This window comes from Furipterus horrens, unplaced genomic scaffold (assembly GCF_987537825.1).
Source record: "Furipterus horrens unplaced genomic scaffold, mFurHor1.1.pri manual_scaffold_17, whole genome shotgun sequence".
Classification (NCBI taxonomy): Eukaryota; Metazoa; Chordata; class Mammalia; order Chiroptera; family Furipteridae; genus Furipterus; species Furipterus horrens.
The window spans coordinates 107,280,647-107,304,008 of NW_028327187.1; the positions used below are offsets into that span (position 1 = coordinate 107,280,647).

The 23,362-nt window shown below is 33.4% G+C and overlaps 1 protein-coding gene across 4 annotated transcripts in view; it reads right to left on the reverse strand.

The window, feature by feature from the left end:
* The window catches only part of CNKSR2 (connector enhancer of kinase suppressor of Ras 2), a 272,213-nt gene that overhangs the window by 91,602 nt on the left and 157,249 nt on the right, over nucleotides 1-23,362 (reverse strand). For 2 of the 4 annotated variants that reach the window (XM_090264454.1, XM_090264452.1), the window contains 3 exons: nucleotides 20,268-20,479; nucleotides 3,792-3,881; nucleotides 2,046-2,260 (listed from right to left, as the gene is read on the reverse strand). In XM_090264454.1, coding sequence (XP_090120580.1) covers nucleotides 2,046-2,260; nucleotides 3,792-3,881; nucleotides 20,268-20,479 — 517 coding nt within the window. The remainder of the gene's footprint in view (nucleotides 1-2,045; nucleotides 2,261-3,791; nucleotides 3,882-20,267; nucleotides 20,480-23,362) is intronic. The other 2 variants (XM_090264455.1, XM_090264453.1) reach the window with 1 other exon arrangement.

Consider the following 23,362-nt stretch of genomic DNA (forward strand, 5'->3'; position numbering starts at 1 on the left):
AGAGTATTGATTTCAGACTGACTGCAAATACTTGTGGGAAAAAATAATTTGATTTGTCAGTCATTCAAAGGAGTAGGTTTTGATGGGCACTGTTTTCTTGGAGAGGAAGAGGCTTAGGCATATGTAACTGGGGACAGAGGAGGGTAGAGAATGAATACTTATGAGTGTGAAGTACACTCCTACTTCAACCCAAATCAATGAAAATATTTTTCTACACTCTAGTTTTATGAGAGAGTTATAGGGTAAGTATATGATTTTAAAAATTTACTAAGAAAAGCAACTCAATTATGTTATTGTTTCATATTTTATATACCTAAATGGCATGCCTTCTACAGCAGTGACAGATTAAAAAAATTATGCTTAGTGAAGTAAGCCAGGCAAAGAAAGCAAAATACCATATGATATCACCTAATACAGGAAACTAAAGAACAACACAAACAAACAAACTAAATAGGACAAGGAGCAGAATATCAGTCAATAGGGAGGAGGGGGAGGGAGAGAAGGGGGATAAGTAAGGGAAGGGTTTAGTCAAGGAACATGTATAAATGACTCATGGACCTGGACAACGGGGAGGGATATGATTGTGGGAGAAGGGGTGGGCTGGGCAGGGGGCAGCAATGGGGAAAAAATGGGACAACTGGAATTGAAAAACCAAAAAATAAAAAAAAAAAACAACTTTTTGGGTACTCTTAGTTAATGCACAGTTGTTCAAATTACTTAAAAAATGTAGTCAATATCTTTCAAGGGCTCCTAATAAAGTTCTATTGGCACAACAAACTCCTTTTTAACAAAAATCATATAAAATGGATTAATTTTGTGATTTAATGTTCTGGTTATCAAGATTCTCAGCCTCCACACTGCTACTATCTTAGTTTCTCATCATCTTCTGGCCAGGCTTAATGGCTCTGCCTTTGACCTTATATCTCTGGATCAATGCTCTGCACCAGAGAGATAAACAGGCCAATCTCATCATACAAGGCCCTGGTTCAAAATTCTTCAATAACTCTTTATCACTGCAGGATAGTGCCTTAGCAGTTTACCATAAAATTTCTGATCTAAACTCACCTATCTCTCTAGGCCCATCTACCTGGCCCTTTCTCACATGCTTTTCTTAAATTTTATTTAATCCTCCACTGAGGACATGGTAATTAATTTTAGAGAGAGAGGAAGGAAGGGAGAGAAGGGAGGGGAGAGAAATATTGACGTGAGAGACAGACATTGATCAGTTGCCTCTCCTATGTGCCCTGACTGGGGATGAACCCAAAGGCATGTGCCCTGACTGGAAATCAAACCCACAACCTTTAGTTTTATGGGATGATGCTCCAACCAAGCCACACCAGCCAAAGCGCTGTCCTTCAGTTTTTAACAAACCACTAAATTCTTAGCTATGTGAAGTCCCTATAATACACCATAGTGTCACACATTGTAGCTCAACTCCATATGTCTTCCCATAATACTGCTACTCATCTTTCACTCTTCATCCAAATGCTCCCATTATAAAGTCTTTTCTCACTTCCCCAGAAGGCTAAGGCCCTCCTTCCCCCATGTTCCTTTCGTATTTCTTGTACCCATCCATTACAACAGTCAAAATATACTGAGACTCTTCAAGTGTCTTTCTCTCCATATAACGGTGTGCTTTGTCTTCCCATTTTTACCTTGAGCACTATGCTCCAAGTCTAGTAGATTCTCATTTTTAAATAAAATCATGAATATATTAAAAATCTTATCTTTAATGTTGAATTTTACAGCTACTTATTTACTGTGTATTATTACACTGATGATCAATTAATTAATTATTATTCTCAAACAATTCTATACATATTAGGTTATTCCATTAAAAATCTAACTTGCTATAACATATAAACTCATTGAACATATCAAATGAAGAACAAATCAATAAGCCATTGTATGTTTTTTAAGGGCATAAAACTCTAAGCTTAGGATCTTTTGTGAAAATCTGGCAACAGGATAAAAATAAATAATCTGGAATTTAGCCAAAAAAGTCTCTGAATCAAAGCTGTATTAGAGTGTGAAATTTTACTTACATGGTATAGTGTGGTCTCTGGCACAGGTGTGCCCATGATGTCTTGTCTCAATGTATCCATTTGCAAACTAGGTAGCAATGAATAGTGGGTCGGGCTATTACTCTTATCACCCTTCTTTTTAGACTTCTTCCCTGTGTCTTTTTTGCTGTTTCTCTGAAACATGTATTCTTCTTGAGCAATTTTTTCATTGCTCATGTATCGGAGTAGAGAGTTTTCTATATAAAAAGAGATAAATACACCAATATAAATGTGCAAATATTCCAAAGTTACCATTTCCTAATTGTGCTATTAGATTTCATTTCAGAAATGTAACTTGATTTAATTTATAAAATACCTATGTAGTGGAAATTTGGAGGACATTAATTATTTGGGATCATAGGACAATAAGAAATAGTGTATAAATTATATCTCTAAGTTCCATCTCTGGACCAGATATATCAGAATCACCTGCATAACCTAAATCAGAAGCTCCCCCAGGGGAATTCTGCTAAAAGCTGATCACAAACACCAACCTATGGTAGGCTAGGTAGCATCCTTGAAGAAAATTAAGTCCACATTATGAACCAACGGTGAACAGATTTAGTTTATAAAATCTATGCTTACATTGATAGCCAACACTTAGTACTTCATAAGGCTTCCCCCCACTCCAAGATGTCACTATCCTATGAAGTTCCAAAAGAGTGACTCAGAGATAGCATATGATAAGCATTTCTCTTTTTATATTTTTTCTTGACTACTTCTATAAAACAAATGAGGTTAGAAACTGAGGTTTAGAAAATGGAATGAATACATAAATGTAAACTAATCTGTCAATGTTCCTGTATTTAGCAACATTTTCAGAAATGCCTGCTCCATAAAACAAGTATTAAGAAGACTAATGAAGCAGATATTCATGCTTGCTTATCCCTGTGTGGTCTATGGATCTGTGTAGTAATGAAATAAATTCTGTATCTTGGCTAGAACTAACAGACAAATGGGTTAAACATACTCTGATGGACGCTTAGTGAACTTAGGTTTTATGAATCACTTTTGCTTCATTTGGATCTGTTTTATTTTTCATCTACAAATTTATGGCCCTTGATCTCAGAAAGTGGAATTAGCAGCATGACCCACTGGGCCCCGCATATCTACACTTGGTCGAATCCCATTTAGTAGTGTGACTTTCAGTTGTTCTCTTTACTGCTCACCTCAATGCAGGATAAGTGAACATAAAAACTTACTTTTGGTAGATACTTCAAGTGTAGCCCACCCCCAGTAAGAAGATAACCCTGAACAGCAAACAGAAGAGAAAAAAAGCAAAGCAGTTTTTTTTTTCCATTTCTATGTGGTTTTCATCAGAGTCACTGGCCCAGTTTCCATTAGCTTTTAACCATGTGCTTCACTGCTCATTTTAAGATTGTATTAATATAAAAGTAGTGAGATTGCATTGCGGACGAATGGGGACTGATCACAAACTCTATTTACTAAACTTTTATGCAGTTTCACACTTCTGACCTTGTTTTCCAAATGTTAACTTTCAAATAACAATCAGGTATTCATTTTTACACTGCACTTATCTACCCTGAATCCTTTAGGAGGCATTCAGAGAAGATCATCAAATGTTGGTCTGAATTGGTTTGGGTGTAGCATAACATTAATGAGAAAAGGAAAATTTTCTACTGAAGCCATAACATCCTATTTAAAGAACATTTAAATATGCTTTTTGTTCCAACAACCCAGCCTACACTGAAATTCTAGAACACTTACCTCTTCTACTATCTCTCTTCATCTTATTTGGATCTTCATAGTCCCCCACCCAATTATATTCCACTGGCATAGATATAGGTCGTAGCTTGCCTAAACACAGAGAACAAAATTCACATCACATTGTTTTTCTTTCCCCATGTCCGCTTAAACTTACACTGATTTTTAGCTACAGTCTGCAAAACACACTCAATCATATGCAACATTATGGTTGGCATTTGTGTAGATGAAAAATGTGTGTTTTGAGCCAGAAGGTGAAACTGCCTGTGGCAATTTGCCAGGTGATAATTCAAACATAAGGTACTTTTTGTAAATAATAAAGAACAGCCTAGGTTTGCTCTCTAGGAGCCCAAGACTTTGAGGGTGGTCTTTTACAAAGAAGATCATTATTTTAGTGAATTTTACTTCATTTTCAGTAACTGGATCTCTCTATCTTATTCCCCAATGCCCTCATGTCTATATCTTGATAGTCAATCTCCAAGATAGTAGCCCCTTGTGTTTAACTTGCATTCCAGAACATTAACCCATTGTTTTCATGTTTGAACACCACACTGCTAACTTCCTGTCTTTACTGCTTCCTAACTCCTAATACTTTTTGGATACTACCATGCTTCAGCAATATAGCTAGATTCTCTTTTGAGGCTGATAGCTGGGTCTGCCCCAAGCTTCTCTTTTGTTATTGTGAATAAGTAATTCTAGTTTCCAGATCCAAGTATTCACTGCTTAGGCCTGTCCCATTTCCCTCTGTGTCTGTATTCTTACTAAACAACATTTTACTTTAGCAAGAATAACTTATGGCATAGACTTCAAGGATATCTTTTTGGTGAGGCTACATTGTATTATTTTTGATCAACTTGAAATCCTGAAGCACAAAACAGCTGAAAAATTATACAAAAGTTTAAAAATGGTGTCTACCACAATACGTGGCATACAACAGTTGCTTAATAAAATTTGAATGAATGAAGCAAAGAATCACACAGGCCTGGATAATAATAATAATAATAATAATAATAATAATAATAATTATTATTATTATTATTATGACGATCATGATAATGATACGAACACATATATCATTTACCATATGTCACATAATGTCTAAGAGTTTTATAAGTATTAAATTGCTTAATTCTCATAATTATGAGAAATACACTATCATTATCCTCATTTTGCTAAAGAAACTGAGAAAGGCTATGTAACCTTCCCAAGGACACACAGTTGGTAAGTATGTAGTACCAGGGTTCAAACTTAGGCAACTCAAATACCACTTCTGCTTTAATTCTTGTTGACTTCAATACTCAGCCTCCAATACTCTGGCTTCACAGTTTTCTGAGGGTTTCTCATCTACCCATTCCTGTAGTCATATACTTAATCTTATCATCTGTAAAGGCTGTAATCCCTCCCTGTATCCCATTTTCCAACTACCACCTTCTACATTTTTAGCATACCCCTACAGAACTCCAATGATCCTTCCTCTTTAAGTCACAAGTCTTCCCACCTTCCAACACCTCTAGGTCACCATATGCCTTCTTCACTTCCTTCCTTGCCCAGCTAAATTTCATAATCAATTACTATAGCCATTACATGTATTGAAAAAGATTCTACTAGAAGACTTCTACTTCTGTTCTTAAGGAAATGTGCCAACCTTATGGCTTTTTATTATGTACACTCATACAATTTACTTAGTATATTTTCCTAAGCTCTTAGAAAATCTGACAATGAACTAGACATGATAAATTTTTTGAGCCAAAAAAGGCAGTATTTACTCAATGGCTTCCTTTCAAGGTATGAAAATAACTTTATAACCAATCCCCTAAGATTCTAAAATTCTCATGGAGTATCTCTTTACACTTTTGCGGAGGAAATTTGGGTGAGTTGATACAGGTCAATATATTCTGCCCAATGTGGGGAGGGGTGAAGGTTTTAGGAAAGCTTTCCTTTTCTCATGTCTATTCATCTTCTTTGCAGAATCAGTCCTCCAGATTTTCAATGTTGTGCATGCTGTATTTTCAAACATTTCTTTAGAATCTGGTTTTCAAAATACAGTATTCCCTCACTTATCATGGGTATTACGTTCTAGACACCTCCGCGATAGGTGAAAATCCGTGGAGTAGGAACCTTACATTTATTTTAGTATTTATATATATTTTAAGACTTTATAAACCCTTCTCACACAGTTATAAACTGTTCCCAGTCCCTTACTAACCTTTCCCACTCCCTTATTAACCTTTTCCACACTTTTATAAACACTACTTATGTTCTTAAACATATTCTACACTCTTAAGCCTATGTAACTTTAACAACATATGTATACAGTACTGCAAAATCCCGCGATAGAGTGAAAAATCCGTGATAAATAAATATAATATTTTAAAAAATCCGCGATACAGCGAGACCACGATAAGTGAACCACAATATAGAGAGGGACTACTGTAAACTCCATTTCAGCAGTTAACAACTCTAAGACTGTTTTTACATGTCACCAAGAAAACCTTTGAAAAGTGAGTGATCCAATAAATAGGCTGCTGTTTTTACTTGCTCTATATACATACATATACATATATACATATATAAACTAATTTGATACCTTTTGAAGAATTGATTGGTTGTTTGGAGTCAAACATGTTCATAAAAACAAGAAACATATTTCACACAGAATATAAAATACACAATTGTATTCATTGTATTTTGGTCTATCTTCTCCAAGATTCTCATGGATCTAAGGTATTGAGGCATATAATTAAGGCTTTGATATGTCTGCTTATGTCACTAACCATAGGAAAAATTTGTAGAATTTAAAAACTGACTTTTCATGGGAAAATTTTTTAACAGAAGTATACTGTATACTACTAATACAAAATTGAGGAAAATATACTGAATTAGACAAAAAAACGACATAAAATGTTTTAATTAAAGTTAACTTTTGGAGAACATCAAATTTTTACCTTTACTAGTTATAAAATTACAAATCTATCAATGTAAGCCAAAATAAGTGTTTAAAAATTAAAGTATATATTTGTTTAGTTATAACAATGTTGCGTATAAGTATTGCTCCTTTTACAAATTTTTCATTGTAATAAAATATTGAAACAAACTTAATAAAAGCAGTAAAAGTATTAACACAAGTAACATTCTGATATAAAGAGCAGTCACTGGAAAACTAAAAAATAGACAATGGCTTAAATGATTTCTAATACCAAATACACAGATCTTTGACTGCAGCTTGGAAATGTGTGCTACTGCATGTATTTAGCAGCATTTTAATTTCATAAGAAAGCAAAGTTCAAATGGAAAAAAAGAACTTTCTGGGTAGACGCTGTAGTGCTGTTGGTAAAGAAAAGAGTACTATAAGCATTATTGTTAGATTTAAATCAAATGTACCCTATTATTAACACATGCAAAGTGTTTTTAAGACTTATTAAATTAAATACATGTGACTCATTTCTACTTAAGTATACACAATTTAATAATACATCTCTGAAAAGTAACCTGGAAAATTTAAAGATGTCTCTTTAGGTAGTAACACTAATCCATGATGAAAATTTATAATAACCAAGAACATAGTAAAAAAGTGAAAAGCCCATTAAAAATTTTGCTGACCATTTCCTCTTAATTTTTATTCCTCTAAGCATAAAACATTTATTAACTGTTGGGTTCATTTGACGACCTATCATAAGCCTTGTGTTATCTCTTTGCTAGTGCAGAGATAAACTATCATGGTTAAACTATTATTTTGTTATTTGGTTTTTCATATCAGTTGCTCATCTGGAACTTTCTAACTGGGATCTCCACAGAGGCAGGAATTGTGTGCTGTTTTTCTTACTGTATTCTAATAAATGCAGTAGAGGCAAGAAATTAGTATTTTTTGATTTTGTTTGAATTTTATTCTGAAATTGATAACAAGTAGCTTGTTTATTATAAACTATATACAGGGTGAGGCAAAAGTACGTTTACAGTTGTTTGTATGGAAAAAATAAAATAATTAATAAATAATATAAACAATAATACAAGAATAAACTCTGTTTCATGCACTCATACCTGTAAACCTACTTCTGCCCCCATTGTATAGCTGTAATTAAACACAAATAGAACACCAAATGTAATTTTAAGAATATTGACAATGATGGAGTGCTTTATAATGATCTATCTAAAAATAATGTTTTAATATGTAATTGTTATGTTTTAATACTAGTGTGCAGAATTGCTTGAAAATAAACATTTCCTTAGATAATAAAGCATCTTTGGTGCTATTAAAATGCTACAATTCCCCTTGGCAGACTTAATCGCTCACTCTCCTGAGCTCATTTAGCTCTTTCCTAGTGCCTTTGGTATATATGATCCTGATTATACTGTATTGTATATCAACTGTTTATAGGTTTTCCTTCCTTTTTTTTTTTTTTCAGATACGAGGTCTTATATCTTTGTTCCTGGCAAAGACTCTGACCCAGAGCAATTATCCATTAAATTTCTTTTGAATACTTCAATGGAAAAATGCTAGGCATTAGGGATATTGCAAATTACTAGGTTGTTTATGAGATCCTAGTCCCTTTTACCTACTTAAAGGCACATCTTGAGCAATCTTTCCTTTTTTCTTCTGCAGCATCAATTCTTCCCTTTCTACCCAATGATTCCTATTAGCATACAAATATGCTGTAATTTCTCCTGTCTTAAAAACAAACAACTTGCTTCACCCCCGAAACCACCACACTCAGCTACCACCATATTTCTTTGCTTCTCTTTACAGAAAAATGTCTAAAAGCCTCATTTATATTCTCAGTCTCCTTCCTCTTCTCTTCTTTTTTTTCTAGATTTACTGAGGTCTGATCGACAGGATGTCATATATTAAGGTTGTACATGATTTTTAAGGTATACAATGTGATTTTATACACACACACACACACACACACATTGTGAAATGATTACCACAATCAAGTTAACACATCCTTCATCTCACATAGTTATCTTTGTATGTGTGTGTGTGTGTGTGTGTGTGCGTATGTGTGGCGAGAACACAATTTTTATTTTCTAAGCAAATTTTAAGTATACAATAAAAAGCATTATGGAGGTTCCTAAAAATTAAAAGTAGAACTATCATCTGATCCAGCAACCCTACTTTTGGGTATATGTCCAAAGGGAATGAAATTAGTATCTCAAAGAGATATCTGTACTCCCATGTTCATTGCAGCATTATTCACAATGGCTAAGATATAGAAAGAATCAAAGTTGTCCATAAGTGTATGAATGGATAGAGAAAAATATGGTATATGTAAATAATAGTATAATATTCAGCCAAAAAGAAGGAAATCTTGCTATTTGTGACGACATGAAGACCCTGAAGGACATTACGCTGAGTGAAATAAGCCCGACACAGAAAGCCAAATACTGTATGAACTCACTTATATGTGTAATCTCCTCTCTCCTGAACCTTCTCCAGTTAAGCTCTTTCCTTCACAACTTCATCAAAACTTTTATTGTCAAGGTCACTAGTGCCTCCATGTTGCTAAATCCAACAGACTATTCTCAAAACTCTTGAGCTTTTTGATTTATCCGCAGAATTTGACTCAGAGAATTACTTCCTTCTTAAAACACTTTCTTAACCTGGCACCCAGGACATTCTCATCCTTTGCTTCTCCTGCTCTTTTCCTAAATTCACATGCATTCTTCAGAGCTAAGTAAAAATGTCTTTTCCTCAGTGATACTCTCCTTGACCTCATATTCTATATTGGGTTTCTCTGTATTTGTTCTCATTGTAGTTTTTCTTCATAGCATGCCAGTTATAATAAAAAAAGAATATATTAAATTAGTTGCTTAATTTCATGACGGGAGAGAAATTTCTCTGTTGTTTGTTGTGGCGTCTCCAGCACCTAGCATAGTGTCTTAAATATAGTAACTGCTCAATATTTGTTGACTGGTTACTCAGTAAGAAAGTAAAGAGGAATCTTCCTCCTACAATGGACCCCAAAAAGTCCAAGCTATGCTGCCAGTTTCTATTTTCATAGTTTCCTTCTCCATCCTTCCTGTCAATCTTTTATTCTCCTAACTTTCCCTTCCTTTCCCCTCCCTCCCTCACTTACTTCTAAGGAAGTAGTATGTCAACCCTACATTTTTCTAACAAATTAAGCCTTACTAAGCTGTTTGGTAATCAGGTCAGAACTGGATGTACTGCCTCCTGATTTCTTACCTAGAAACATTCCCATATTAAGCTACCTATAATCTGTTGAAATACTATTGAATTGCTGAATTTTCCAATTGTATCACTTAAAAAAACTCTCATAAAACATGGTAAAATCATTAAGTTTCAGGGTGATAAACAACACCCGAGAAACAATCGTCTCTCTTACAGTTGCCAAAAGTTGAAAAAGAAATTTAAGTCTGATATATCCTCACAAAAAAAGCTTTCTCTACAGCCTAAGGAGAAAAAATATATACACATACGCAGACATACACATCTGTTCTGAATAATTTAGCCAATATTTTGATGAAAATGAGTGTAGTAAAGAATGTTAAGCTATAAGCATGCCACATACACCCATCAAACTCCCCACATTCCAGACAGAAAAATTACTTTCAGATGGTTGACTGCATTTCTAGGAAAACATCCAAAGGTTATTTAAGGTAGAGAACCACACATTTAAAGAGGAATAGGCTGAATTAAATGGAAAGTCAATTTTTGTAAGGATAAAGGCAACAGGCAATGTATCTTGAATTAATAAAATAAGTAAGAACGGGCACTTTTGATCTTTATGGCCATATTTTTTAAACTGCTACAATTGGTTTGTGAATTTTCCTATTGCTTTCTAAAACTGTTCTAAACTTTAAATGAGAAGTAACATAAAAACTTGTGGAATGGGAAAATTTTGAACTGCATCAAAAATTAAATGGACCTGGAAAACATTATGCTGAGTGAAATAAGCCAGTCAGAGAAAGACAAGTATCATATGATTTCACTTATATGTGGACTCTAATGAAAAAAATATACTAACAAATAAAATAGAAACAGACTCATAGATAGAGAACATATTGACAGCTGTCAAGAGTGGAGGGGTGAAAAAGGTGAAGGGATTACGCAAAAAACAAACCAAAAAAACCCTACAAAAACAAAACTCGTGGACACAAACAAAAGCATGGTGATTACCAGAGGGGGAAGGGAATGAAGGAGGTAGAAGAGGGTAAAGGGGGAATAAATAGTGGTGGAAGGAGGCTTTACTTGGGGTGGTGAACACACAATGCAATATACAGATGATGTACTATAGAATCGTATACCTGAAACCTATGTAATTTTATTAACCAATGTCACCCCAATAAATTCAAAAATAAATAAATAAACAATTATATGGAACTTTTAATATTTGATACCATGACTAATTATATTTTGAACCAGAATATCTTTTGTAAACACTCTACCAAGAGAACAAATCTCCAACACACATTGTAGTATGGAAAGAAAAGTTCTTAGCTAAAATGTTGCCACTATGCATAGAGATAATTCTACATTAGAGGGCTGTGGGAGGACTGAGAAGGATTCAGATGATTGAAATACTGTCTAAGTGGCAAAAGAGTTCTAGGTCCTCCTCTAAGTGGGTGATAAAATGAGCTATGCTAATGTACTTTTGCCCCTTGCTGTGCTCAGCAATAGATGTGGACAAGAAAGATGACATGGGCATGTAAATATTATTTGGTTAAAAACATCCTGTTTTTGAGTTACAGACTACAAATTAAAGCAATCTGTTTTTAAAAAAATCGTATTTAAGCAGTGTTTTGAAAATCTTATCAACATATAGAAGACAGTTACCCTTTCTCATGACAAGTGAAAAAGACAAGGATTAAGACCATCAGCTGAAGCCTCTCAGTCGAAATAAACAATGACATCTTGCAATAACTTTATAATTCCTTTCATAATATTTTTGTCTTTGGGATCATGTTAGTCAGTGAAGCTAGCAAGAAAGGTAGGAATGAAAAACTTAAGACACACGAGTTTATTTCTCAGGATTTCACTGATAATCAGTATTAGAGTTAGCCCATGAATAAATACTTCCAACTCCCTATCCCAGCGCTCCTTTTACTACATCAGTTTGACTCGGTGATGAATTCAAGACCATTGCATTTACAGAGCAATCCAATTCATTTTTCTTCAAAAATAATTCGATGACGTGTATGATTACTGCTTTTTTTTTCTGTTTAAGTGTCCTCCCAGTCAGTTTGTAACTCTTGCAAAAATAAATTCTTAAAGGCTAACTGAATAGTTAATGGAGAATTAGAACATAAACTGTGGATGTAACTTTGTATTTGTCATCCATCCCTTAACAAAGATAGAAAAGAAATTGGTTTGACATGATGTGTTACTTTGAAAAGGATGCTAGGTTGTCATACGTATACATTTAAATGGCTATAGAGTTTTAATTATTTGCTCTAAAATCTTTAGTCATTAAGGTAATCAGTGTGCAATTTTCAGTTGTCTCTTCTTTAACAAGATTAGATGAGATGTAACACTTGACATTTCCTATCCTTGGGGATTGATTTGTTCCATGATTTCTGGCAAATTATTTTGCAGTGCTACCAGTAGTTACACAAGGAGCCTGGAGTATAGAACACCATGCACTTATCCTTCCAGTTAGTATTTATTACTTTAGTTGGGACTTTTGTCACAAATAAGATTTACTCTAGAAAATGGCTCTTCTGCAAGATAAAATGAAGATGACATTTAACAAGCTGCCTGTTGGGGCAGACTTCAAATTAAGAAGAGTTGTTTTTCCAAATGCTTATCTCTAAGTCAGCTGATTGGAACTTGAAATACAAAGAAAATTTATCATTGGTATGTGGGTCTTTAAAAGGAACTGCAAAACTCTTTTTCAGCATTTTCCAAAATGTATTCCTTCAAATGTTAGTTCCATTGAAAGGCTAGTAAGTATTTTGTGACCAAAACCAAAAACAATTCGATGTACAAATACATTTGGGAAACAATAACCTAACCCAAATTCAACAAGACTTTCAAACCTTTTAGTATGCTAATGTGCACTTATTAATCTCCAAGAGGGGGATAAAATATGCACAGCTTCTCAATGTCATCTGACCACACAATCTCTTCCTTTCACAAAGATCCTCTTACAGAATTAGTAACCTGAAGAACATATTTAGGAAAACGCCCGTTTATTTATACTACATTGTGATTTGAGAGTGAACACTAACCACTCTATTTAAATTTTACCTAGCTACCATTTATTGCAGTTTTTTTCATAGAGGAAAATGCATTCTGATTTCAACTAGGTACAATGGGTCCCCTCCTGTTCCAGAGTTTGCCATAATTAGGTTTGCTATTGTAGAGCAGGGTAGGTCATCCCAGACACTCACAACCTTATGCTATTGCTGCCCAGAGGATAAGCTAAGTATGAATACAAACAGGTCTATCTTCCAGGATAATAACTTCCTAGATTTTCTGAATAAAAAGAAAAGGGAAATTGGCCCTGTGCCATACAAGGGCTCTTAGATTTTCTAATCATATTTACCTGTTTCCATATTCAATTTCTCTGCAGTTTATTCTCCTTAAATTAGCTAGGGTTTCTCAAGAGTAGTGCCATTTTGGGCTGAATCATTCTTTATCATTGGGAGCTATCTTGTGCATTTTAGGACGTTTAAATGACATCCTGGGCCTCAAACTAGTTATGACAAGTACTGATGTTCTCAGAAATTGCCAAATGTGCTCTGGAGGGGGGCTATACTAACCCCAGTTGAAAACCACTAGGTGATGTTATCCCTATTCTTGGCTTTCACATTTTGTCTTTAAGGGAAGCACTGTTTCACATAGTTCATATCTTCTGTTGATTAATTTATCTGAAGAGTTTCTTTTTTTTCCTATGATAGCTGCACTAGCTTTGTTGATTTGGTTTGCTAATCTTTCCACTTTGTCCACACATAATACTCTGGAACTTTATTAAAAGTTCCTTTTTCCTTAATCTTACTGTTTATCTATTACCTAGTATCATCAATTTTTTTTCCAGGGTGATCTCTTCTTGCCAGGTTTCATTTCTTTGAGAGACTCCAATTATTTTATTTATATTACATGTTATTCTCTCTTCCTCTATCTCTTTTTAGCAACTAATCTTAAACTTGAACAATGTGTGGGGTCTGAATTGTTTTCAGAATTCTGATGCTATAAGGTTATAACAAGGCCCTTCTGCTTAGCATAAGAACTAGTAATTTCCATAATGGAACTTAAAAAAAAAAAGACTTGTATCAAGGCAGTTTCAACTATTATTAGAGGTTTGAATGCTCTTCCTTCTATTTTTTAAAACCAAATCAAAGAAGGGAACAAACTCTATTCTTATTTATTTTAATTGATATGATTTGAATGGCAAGTTATTTGGTAGGTAGAGGGACTAAACCAAGGGGATACTTCTAGACCTTTGTCTTTTACTAAGCTCCTCCATAGGAGAGGGAGAAGTGTTAATTTGATCCATCAGCATTTTAATTATATCCTACATGTTTTTATTTACAAGCAGCAGTAATTTATTATGGCATTTAGGCACCATTTCTTGAGTGCTTTCTATGAGGCAAGAACAGTGCTAAGTATTTAACATACATTATATCTCATTTAATCCTCATAAAACACTATTAGTAGTATTGCCATCCCATTTTACATATAAGAAAACAAAAATATAATGAGATTAAGGCTCAAGCTCAAGGTCAATCAGTTATTAAAGGCCAACCTGTGACACCAAATTCAAGTCTATGTGACCTCAAAACTCATGCTCTGCTATTTCTGTCAGTAAAATTACACAAATTAAGAAACAGTGCCTTCCCTAGGTGCTTACTCTAATTTTTACATTAGGAAGAGACTATTTTCTATTTCTATGCCAAAATATTGCTGAACTACTTTTTCATCAAATACATGGTCCCTTATCACCATCAGCTTGGTGTTCAAAATTATTTTGTGAAGCTAACCAACATGCAATCTTTATGAAATATATTAAGTCAAAAAGAATAGAATTTCTATAAGTGTTGTACACATCTCATATTTCTGCATTTATCATTTACTAATTTGTAATTTCTATGGTTAGTTCTGCTTTGGAAGTGGCATATTTTACTTGAACACAGGAATTTTCTGTGGTTAGAATCCTATTTTCTTTTCTCTCCAGCATAACTGATAAATGACAGCTGAACTTTTACCTAGTAAGGAGGATAATTATATTCAAAAATCACGGAAAAGAGATCAGGCTTGTATTCAGAGATAAGTGTAAATGTATTATATATACTAGATACTTCAAGAAATGTTTGAAACAATGCTATTAATTATAATTTAACTGCCCCAAAAGATAGGATAAAGTTGTAAGACAAAAAGAAAGGAGCCCTGACTGGTGTGGCTCAGCTGGTTGGGCATTGTTCCACAGACTGAATGGTCGCCAGTTCAATTCCTGGTCAGGGCACATGCCTGGGTTGCAGGCCAGGTCTCCGGTTGGGGCATGTGCAAGAGGCACTGATCGATGTTTCTTTTGCACATCAATGTTTCTCTTCCTCTCCTCCTTCGTCCCTTCTCCTCTCTCTAAAAATAAATAAATAAAATCTTTTTTTTTATAGAAAGATGTTGAAGTATTGATATAATTTGGTTTACAATGTCATTGTTCATAGTCCCTTCATAAGTTGCTGTAAGGTATTTCAAGCCATTTGCTATTCATGTGGAAAGAAGGGACATAGTACATGATTTCTGAGCAGAAAATGTTCAGGTATAATATTACAGAAATTGATTTTTCTCAATGCAGAATGTGCACAAGTAACATTTACAAGGAGCATTTCTAAAATGCTGGCTTTCTGCCCTGGCTGGGTAGCTCAGTTGGTTAGAGCATTGTCCTGATACATCAAGGTTCCCAGTGAGGGCACATACAAGAATCAACTGACAAATGCATAAAAAAGTGGAACAACAAATTGGTGTTTCTATCTCTCTCTCTCCCTCTCACTCTCTTTCTCCCTCCTTCTCTAAAATCAGTAAGTATAAAATAAAAACATAAAATACTGGCTTCATATGTACTTTCTGTGAGGTCTTGGATATTCAATAAAACCGAAAAAGTCTGGATTCCTTCAAATTGATACTATTCTGTGATACTATTGTAAAAAAATATGTTTTCTTCTTATTCTTATAAAATATGACTACTCATGGCCACAAAGGGACTCAGTCAATTATGTCTACCTTTTAGGAGTTTTTGTGCATAGAAATGGGTTATGATGGAATAGTAAGGGCAAGGAGTGCATGATAATGAAAAGGGAAAGCTGCTGGGAAATATTACCATACTGAAAAGTTGCCAAGCAACTGATCTCATCAAAATCGAACCTTTGCCTTTGAAACCTGAGCAGATGAGACCAAATAGTTAGTGATTTAATGTTATCATCACCCCTTTCACATTAAAGTTTCTTTTTTATGAACTCTTTATTCATTCCATCTTATTTTTCAAATAACTTAAAATGGATGATATTATCATTATTACTATTATTATTATTTAAATGTGGAGATCTTTAAGTTTATTTTTTCCAGTTTTACTGAGGTATAACTAACAAAAAAAAAGTATATATTTAAGGTGTGCAACGTGATGATTTAAAGTACGTATCCATTGTGAAATAATTACCACACTCGAGCTACTTAACACATCCATCACCCCATATAGTTACCCTCTTTTTGTGGTGAGAACAGTTAAGATCTATTCTCTTTGCAATGTTAAAGTTTCTATGTAATAATAACAACAGCAAAAATAAATATGTTACCACATACTGGGCACTTTCTAAGCAATTTATAATGTGCTATCATTAAATTCTCACAAAAAGCCCATGAGGCAGATATTATCATCTTCATTTAACAAATGCAAAAACTGAGGCATATAGGAACATCCCTGGGACACATTGGCATAGTTACAAGGCAGACAGGATTACCAGGTATGGCTGATGCGACAGCCAGTGCTGGTAATCACTAATCTAGGTTGCTTTCCCTACTGTATTTAGGTTTCTATAAATTATTCTTCTCTACCTTTTTGGGAAAGTAAAACGTATTTCATGCTCTCTGATTTAAAAAGGAAATAACACGCTGTTGCTAATTTTACTCCTCAATTTAGCCATCTTTTCCATGTCTAGGTAGATGCATGTTTATTACAGTGCCAGTAAATACCAAACAACATACACAAGAACATACAAAAGCAGATCTCGTTCTTTTTGCTTGAAGTCAAATGTTTGAATTTGGAAAGAATAATACTATTTTTGGAAATTATTTTCCTACAATTTAGTAACTTATTTCATCACATTCAGTTAGCTAGTACCACTGGTAGAATCAACAAATATCCATGGGTACTTAATCCCAGCTCTACCACTTGCCAGTTGGGTAGTTATTTAACCCATCTATAAAGTAAGGATTGCACTAATTTCTACCTGAATGGGTTCATACCTTTTAAAAGCTTACAATAGTTGCTGACATATAAAAAAGTTCAACAGGTATTATTCACTTACTTTCTATAAGGGCCATCTACTGTCTATCGATATTGTATTTATCTAACAGTACAGGATGGAAAACTCTTCTTCTTTTAACCCACTCTTAGCAATAACTAGTGGGTCCATGATATAAAATGAGAACCTCAGTTAAACAAAGTTTAAAATATACACAGGGTGAGGCAAAAGTAGGTTTACAGTTGTGAGTACATAAAACACAGATTTTATTCTTGTATTATTTAATTATTGTATTTTCCATACAAACAGTTGTAAACCTATTGTTGCTCAACCCTGTATTTTACATTTAAAATACACTTTAAAGCTAATAATTAGGATACTTTCAAGTATTTTTTCTTTACATCAGTTTGTTTGTCGCTTTGTCTAATAACAGTTCTTCCCTAAATATTTATATCTTATATACCATACTTTAAAATGTGAGTGTACTAAGAGAATATGATAAGTACATACATATTTAACCAAAAGCACATATTAGGCACTATACTGTGTTTCTTCTATGCTTCTCAAAATCTTATCTAGGCTCTTAAAATCTTAACTAAACCTCTTTGAAAAATATGGAAAATTAATACTATTGAGAGTAATGATGACTAAGTTCACATACTTCATGATAAGAGTATTCGTGACTAAGAACTAAGTGGAACATTGTCAGGCTAAAGGACTTATACATTGCATTTTCAGGTATCACACAAGTGCTAACAAATTAAATTACTGTCATTTCCACAAACTATCAATTGTGAACTTTTTTGTACTTGAGGATTTTTCTGCAATATAGTTCAGCAGAATCATGTATTTTCATTTTAATTATTTTTAAATCCAAGAGAATATTGTCACGCTTGGGGGTCCATGTTAATTGGACCACTTTATTGGTTAAAGAAGTTGTCACCAATTATTGCTTATGAAAGTCTGAAGTTCTTTGTATTGGGGACTTTAGTGTCAGAGCTGAGATTTATATGAATTCTCAGATAGCAGACCTAGGTTTAAGAAGATGCCAGTACTTGGTGGGAATAACTAGCATTTAGAAACTCCGAATGATGACTATTCATACTTTAAAACTAGCGTTAAGTGTTCCTTCTATTTATTTGATTTCTCAGGCAGACTCTAGGGATTCAGCTGCTGGGCTACTACAGAAGTTTGTTTGCACATTCCTACTTACCAAAAGTTACTACAATGCATCTCTTTATTGTTTTCTTCCCTCTGGGTTAGGACTGCGTTTTGGGGGGAGATTTATGTTTTATTAACCTTTGTATCCCCAGCACCTGGCTGATTTTATGTACACAACAAATATTAGCTGAATTAGTTAACAAATCAGCTAATCTTTGGAAAAAAATATGGCTCTAATTCATGTGTGTGACAAATAGGTTTTATTACTTAAGATCTGATTTTTTAAGAGGCAAATAGATTAAACTGCTAGTTATCCAAATGACCTTCAGGTTGTACCAGGGAATCTCTACTGAACTATCTATAGATATCTCCATTGAAGGTTAAGATTATATTTCAGGTTCAAAAGTTAAAAAAAAAAAAAAAAAAACTTTCAGGATCAAAAGTAAAAGAACATTTTTTTTACTTCCTTATCCCTCATTCAAGCATATATACATTTCTTTTCTCCTAAGTTGTTTAGAAAATATATGAACTATCTGTAGGATATCTATATTTTCTAAAATTTAATAGTACTCTATTGTATTGGGTTAAATGTGATTTGTTTAAACTGTAGTCTAAAGGGAATAACGTGTTTTTTATAAAGCTATCAGTAATCAGCTTTATCTGGTGACTACAATTTCCTCTTAAACATTCTTATCTTCTTAATACTGAAAATACTTTCAAATTATGACAATTCAAAATAAGTACCACCAGAGTAGTATAATTGAGAAACTAGGCTATGAAGCAGCATTGCTTATTCTTATGATAGAAAAGCACATGCACAGAGAATAACACTAAGGAAGATAAGCATAATTCCTATTCCTCAGAATCATTTTGAGCAAATCTTTTCATACATATTTATTACCAAAGAGCTGTAAGAAAATAAGGCATGTGTACTGAGGTAAGTGATGACCAATCTTTTGGGACCACAGGACAAAGGCATTTGGCCATGGTAGACAAGTAAGGGGGCAGGTCGAAAGAGAAAGTTCCAAATAACTTTCCTTCTGCTCAGCTCCCACTGATCAAGTCTGGACTAATGAACAAGGATCACGTCCTTTCCCAAGTATAAGTTTCTCACCAAAAAGGATTAGTTTGAAAACTGGAAAGGAAGTAGCATAGACTTCCAATTAAATCTATTTGTTCTTGCAATAGGACAAGAGGCTTTATTTACTACTGTAAGCAATTTTCTCTGCCAATATTTCAGATACACTATATCAATTTTAAGTGTTTGTGACTGGGTTACTTTCTTGATCCTGCATGTAAAAATAGGACTCAAAGCTAAAACAAACAAAAAACAAAACAAAACAAAACAAACCCTCCCCCCCAGGAACATGGTTACTCTAGGTTTATCTTTACTTTAAATATAGTATGTCCATCCTATTTAAAATCCACTTCCACTCAAGTTTTGCAGCTTCTTAAAAAATTCAAATATCTAGATAAGATTTTCCCCCAGAAAAGTCTATCTAAAGATTTTTTTTAATCCCAGAGGAATAATGAGATAATTTTATTTTAACTAAGCCATGTTAACAGTAGATTTTCATTTTTAAAAAAGAGATAAAAACCCTTGAATTACTCCAGTCTGTCAACATCTGACATACAAAAATTACATGTGATTCAGAAAGGTTTCCATACATCATTAATGAGCTAAAATGCTACCTACTATAGTCACTTTCCTTTGGAAAATTTAGAATTATTTTTAATTGCATGCCTTACATCATTGAGATTTCACTTAGAAGCACATGGCAGACACAGATCAGTTATAAAATACAAAGCTATCAACTAGTTTTTATAACTCAAAAGCCTATGAAAAGAAATTGAGATTCCCATTCCAGACATATGTTCTTAGGTCAACTTAAGAACTCTTACCATAAGTTGGGGTGCTTTCTCGTCTTCCTTGACTACTTGATCTTCCTTTTTCATATTCATAGCAATACAAGACAGTATCTTCCTCAACAATATTAAACCTCTTTCGATATTCCTGATCCAGAAACGAATTTGGTGATTCAGATCCCTTATGAACCGGCTTTCCCACCATATGTCCTCTGAGATCTTCACAAGGAAGGTTTCCTTTTTCATCCCTAAAGAAAGAGTGAAGAAAGATGTAGGAAAGTGTTAGGGTGGTAAAATGACTGAGAGGATCTAAAATAATAATAATATCCTTCCCATACAATATATATTCTCATCTTTCCAAACTTTGAGGTTAATACAGCATTTTTAACTGTTCCTATTTTGTAGGAAAAAAAGATGCAGAGGTTCAGAGAGGTTAAATGAATTGCCTGAAGTCCATACAGCTAGATATGGGTCATGGATCTTTTAACTCCTGCTTTAGTCCATTTTCACTGCACTATGTCATATAAAAGAAATCACCTTAGCACATAAATTGCTGTTAGTGTTCAATACAGTAGGTAAATATTAACAATCTAATTTTCTTTTATCAGTTTACCTAATTGAATTCATGGCAATATTTGTACTGCTTAAAAACGAACATGTTTAAAAACTAACACCCCTGTAAGGACACTGTGGCCTTAAGAACAAAATTAGTTCTAAATAAACTGATATTGTAAGAATGCCAAACAGTTTGTTATTAATTTAAAATAAAACTTAATGAAAAGAATTACTCTCAGTATTTAAACTCATGTAAGTCTTCTAATACTAAAATATATATATATTCACAGAATTCATTCCAAATGGATATATCAAAACTTCATTTATATCAGCAACATTTCTATAGGAGAGAGTGAAGAAACCTGATAAAATAAGGAGTTTAAGAATGGTATTTAAGATGATGACATGTTATTAACCAATGTCATGCTAATAAATTTAATTTAAAAGTTAGGTATAAAGCAATGTTTATGCTATGCTCTCTTTTTTTGTAAGAAAGTTGAAGGGGAATATTAATATGAATATCCAGTCTTGCTTATATTTTCAAGAGGAAATAACGGGAGGATAAAGCAATACTAATGAAAACTGATTTCTATGGGGAGGAAGGGGGAAATATGGATGGGGCAGTGATTAAAACATTCGCTTTAATGTATCTTTTTATATAGTTTTGAATTTGGAGCCATGTAAATATTTTACATAATTGAAATGCAATCAAAAAGAAAAATAAGATGATCGCAAGTTGATTTTTTTCTTCTATAGAATCCTGAAATGAAAGTTCTCTAATAATTTATGGGATCCCTAAAACTTACTCACATATAGTATTACTCTCACAGCCCAGGTGATTGGGCCCATAATGACTGGTATTTTGGTAGAAGTATTTCATTTAGGACTCATAATATCAAACCTTGTTTACATTGTATGTTCCACTGACTAGCTATGAAAAATTATTTTAGAAAACTTGTCTTTTAGAATAGGACTATGAATGTAAATGAAACGTTTCTTTCCTCCTGGATCATTAATTTTATGTCTTCCTAATTCTTACTTGTTTCCAGTTTTACACTAAAGAATACCATGAATGCTATCAAAGCAGATACAACTTAGATTTATGTCAAGTGCCAAGACTTAAAAACTTAAATCAACAGAATAAATTCAATTATAATAATACAGATAAAAATAGAATTTTAATCAACATCTTCCACCTTATAACATGGTGACAAGCTTATAAATCAAATGTCAGTCACAAAATATGAGTGTCAGTTTAACAAAATATTATACTTCTATACTACAGTATACTGTGCTTCAATAGGTTTGTTCAAAAGAAGGGAACTATATTCCTAGCATCTGAAATATGTAGAAAACAGTAAATAATAGTCTCAAGTCTTACTGAATTGGTAAGTTTTCTTATATATTTAACACAGCACAAGGTGAACTGGCCATTTACATTGTCAATCACTCATTTATTTTTAAAAATAAAGTATTGCTTATTATCAAATTGTTACTATATAGCTTAGTTCTTAGGCAACATACAGAAAATAAATATAAAATCCAGGCAGAGTTTTATTTGTGGCTAGCTAAAAACTTTTTCTGCACAAATTGCCTGGTATTTTTGTTATTGTTAGTCTTCTATCAAAAGCAACTGACACTGCAATTAGCTTAGAAATAGCTCTGACAAATTCATGGTGCTGGAAGAAGGTTATACCTATCTATAAATGGGCGGACTTCTTTGTCAGGCCTGTGACATAACTGTTAATGCAGCTTGAGATCAGAGGCTGATTCAATCCTAGTTAATTCACCATGTTCTATTTATAAAAGTACCCGCTGTGGCAGAAAATTGGAAGGGCCGGTATTACTCTATAATGATATAAAAGAGGGACCTTATACCAACACGGAAGGTTTATTAAACATGTCTATATAATTCACTCAAAGTTGAATTAAGGAAAGTGTAAACTAAAAACAAACTTTGCAGAAAAATGAATTAATACATGTACCTGTATGTATATTCACACCAACATATGTATGTATATTCATAATTCAATGTATTAATGCATTTTGCTGGAAAAATTAAAATCTTTTTCTTTTATTTTTTGCTTTTTCAATTACAGTTGTCCCATTTTCCCCCCATTGTTCTCCCCCACCCAGCCCACCCCTTCTCCCTCAATCATATCCCTCCCCTAAAATCTTTTTCTTAATGTTATCTATCTATACATGTATGTAGTAAATCTATATTTTTTGCTCTAAAAGGTATTTAAAAGAACAACTAAAAAGTTATAGAGTACTGCTTTGGTGGACTTTATATTTAATGGCTCATTGTAAAATTCATTAAGAGAAATTGGTGCTTAAACTTCACAATTTTGCAAAGACCTATAAATTATTGATTTTCATTTTAGAAAAAGAAATCTGGTTCAGTATAAAATACACTATAGACTATGGTAATGAAACTTTATATAGTCATAAGGCATAATAAAAACTGACAGAATTTCACTCACTTGATATGAATATTTCTCTTTTAAAGATAAAGCCATTTTTGCAACCACATTTTCTTCTGGAATAAATGTGTTCGAATAATTAACCGCATGAAA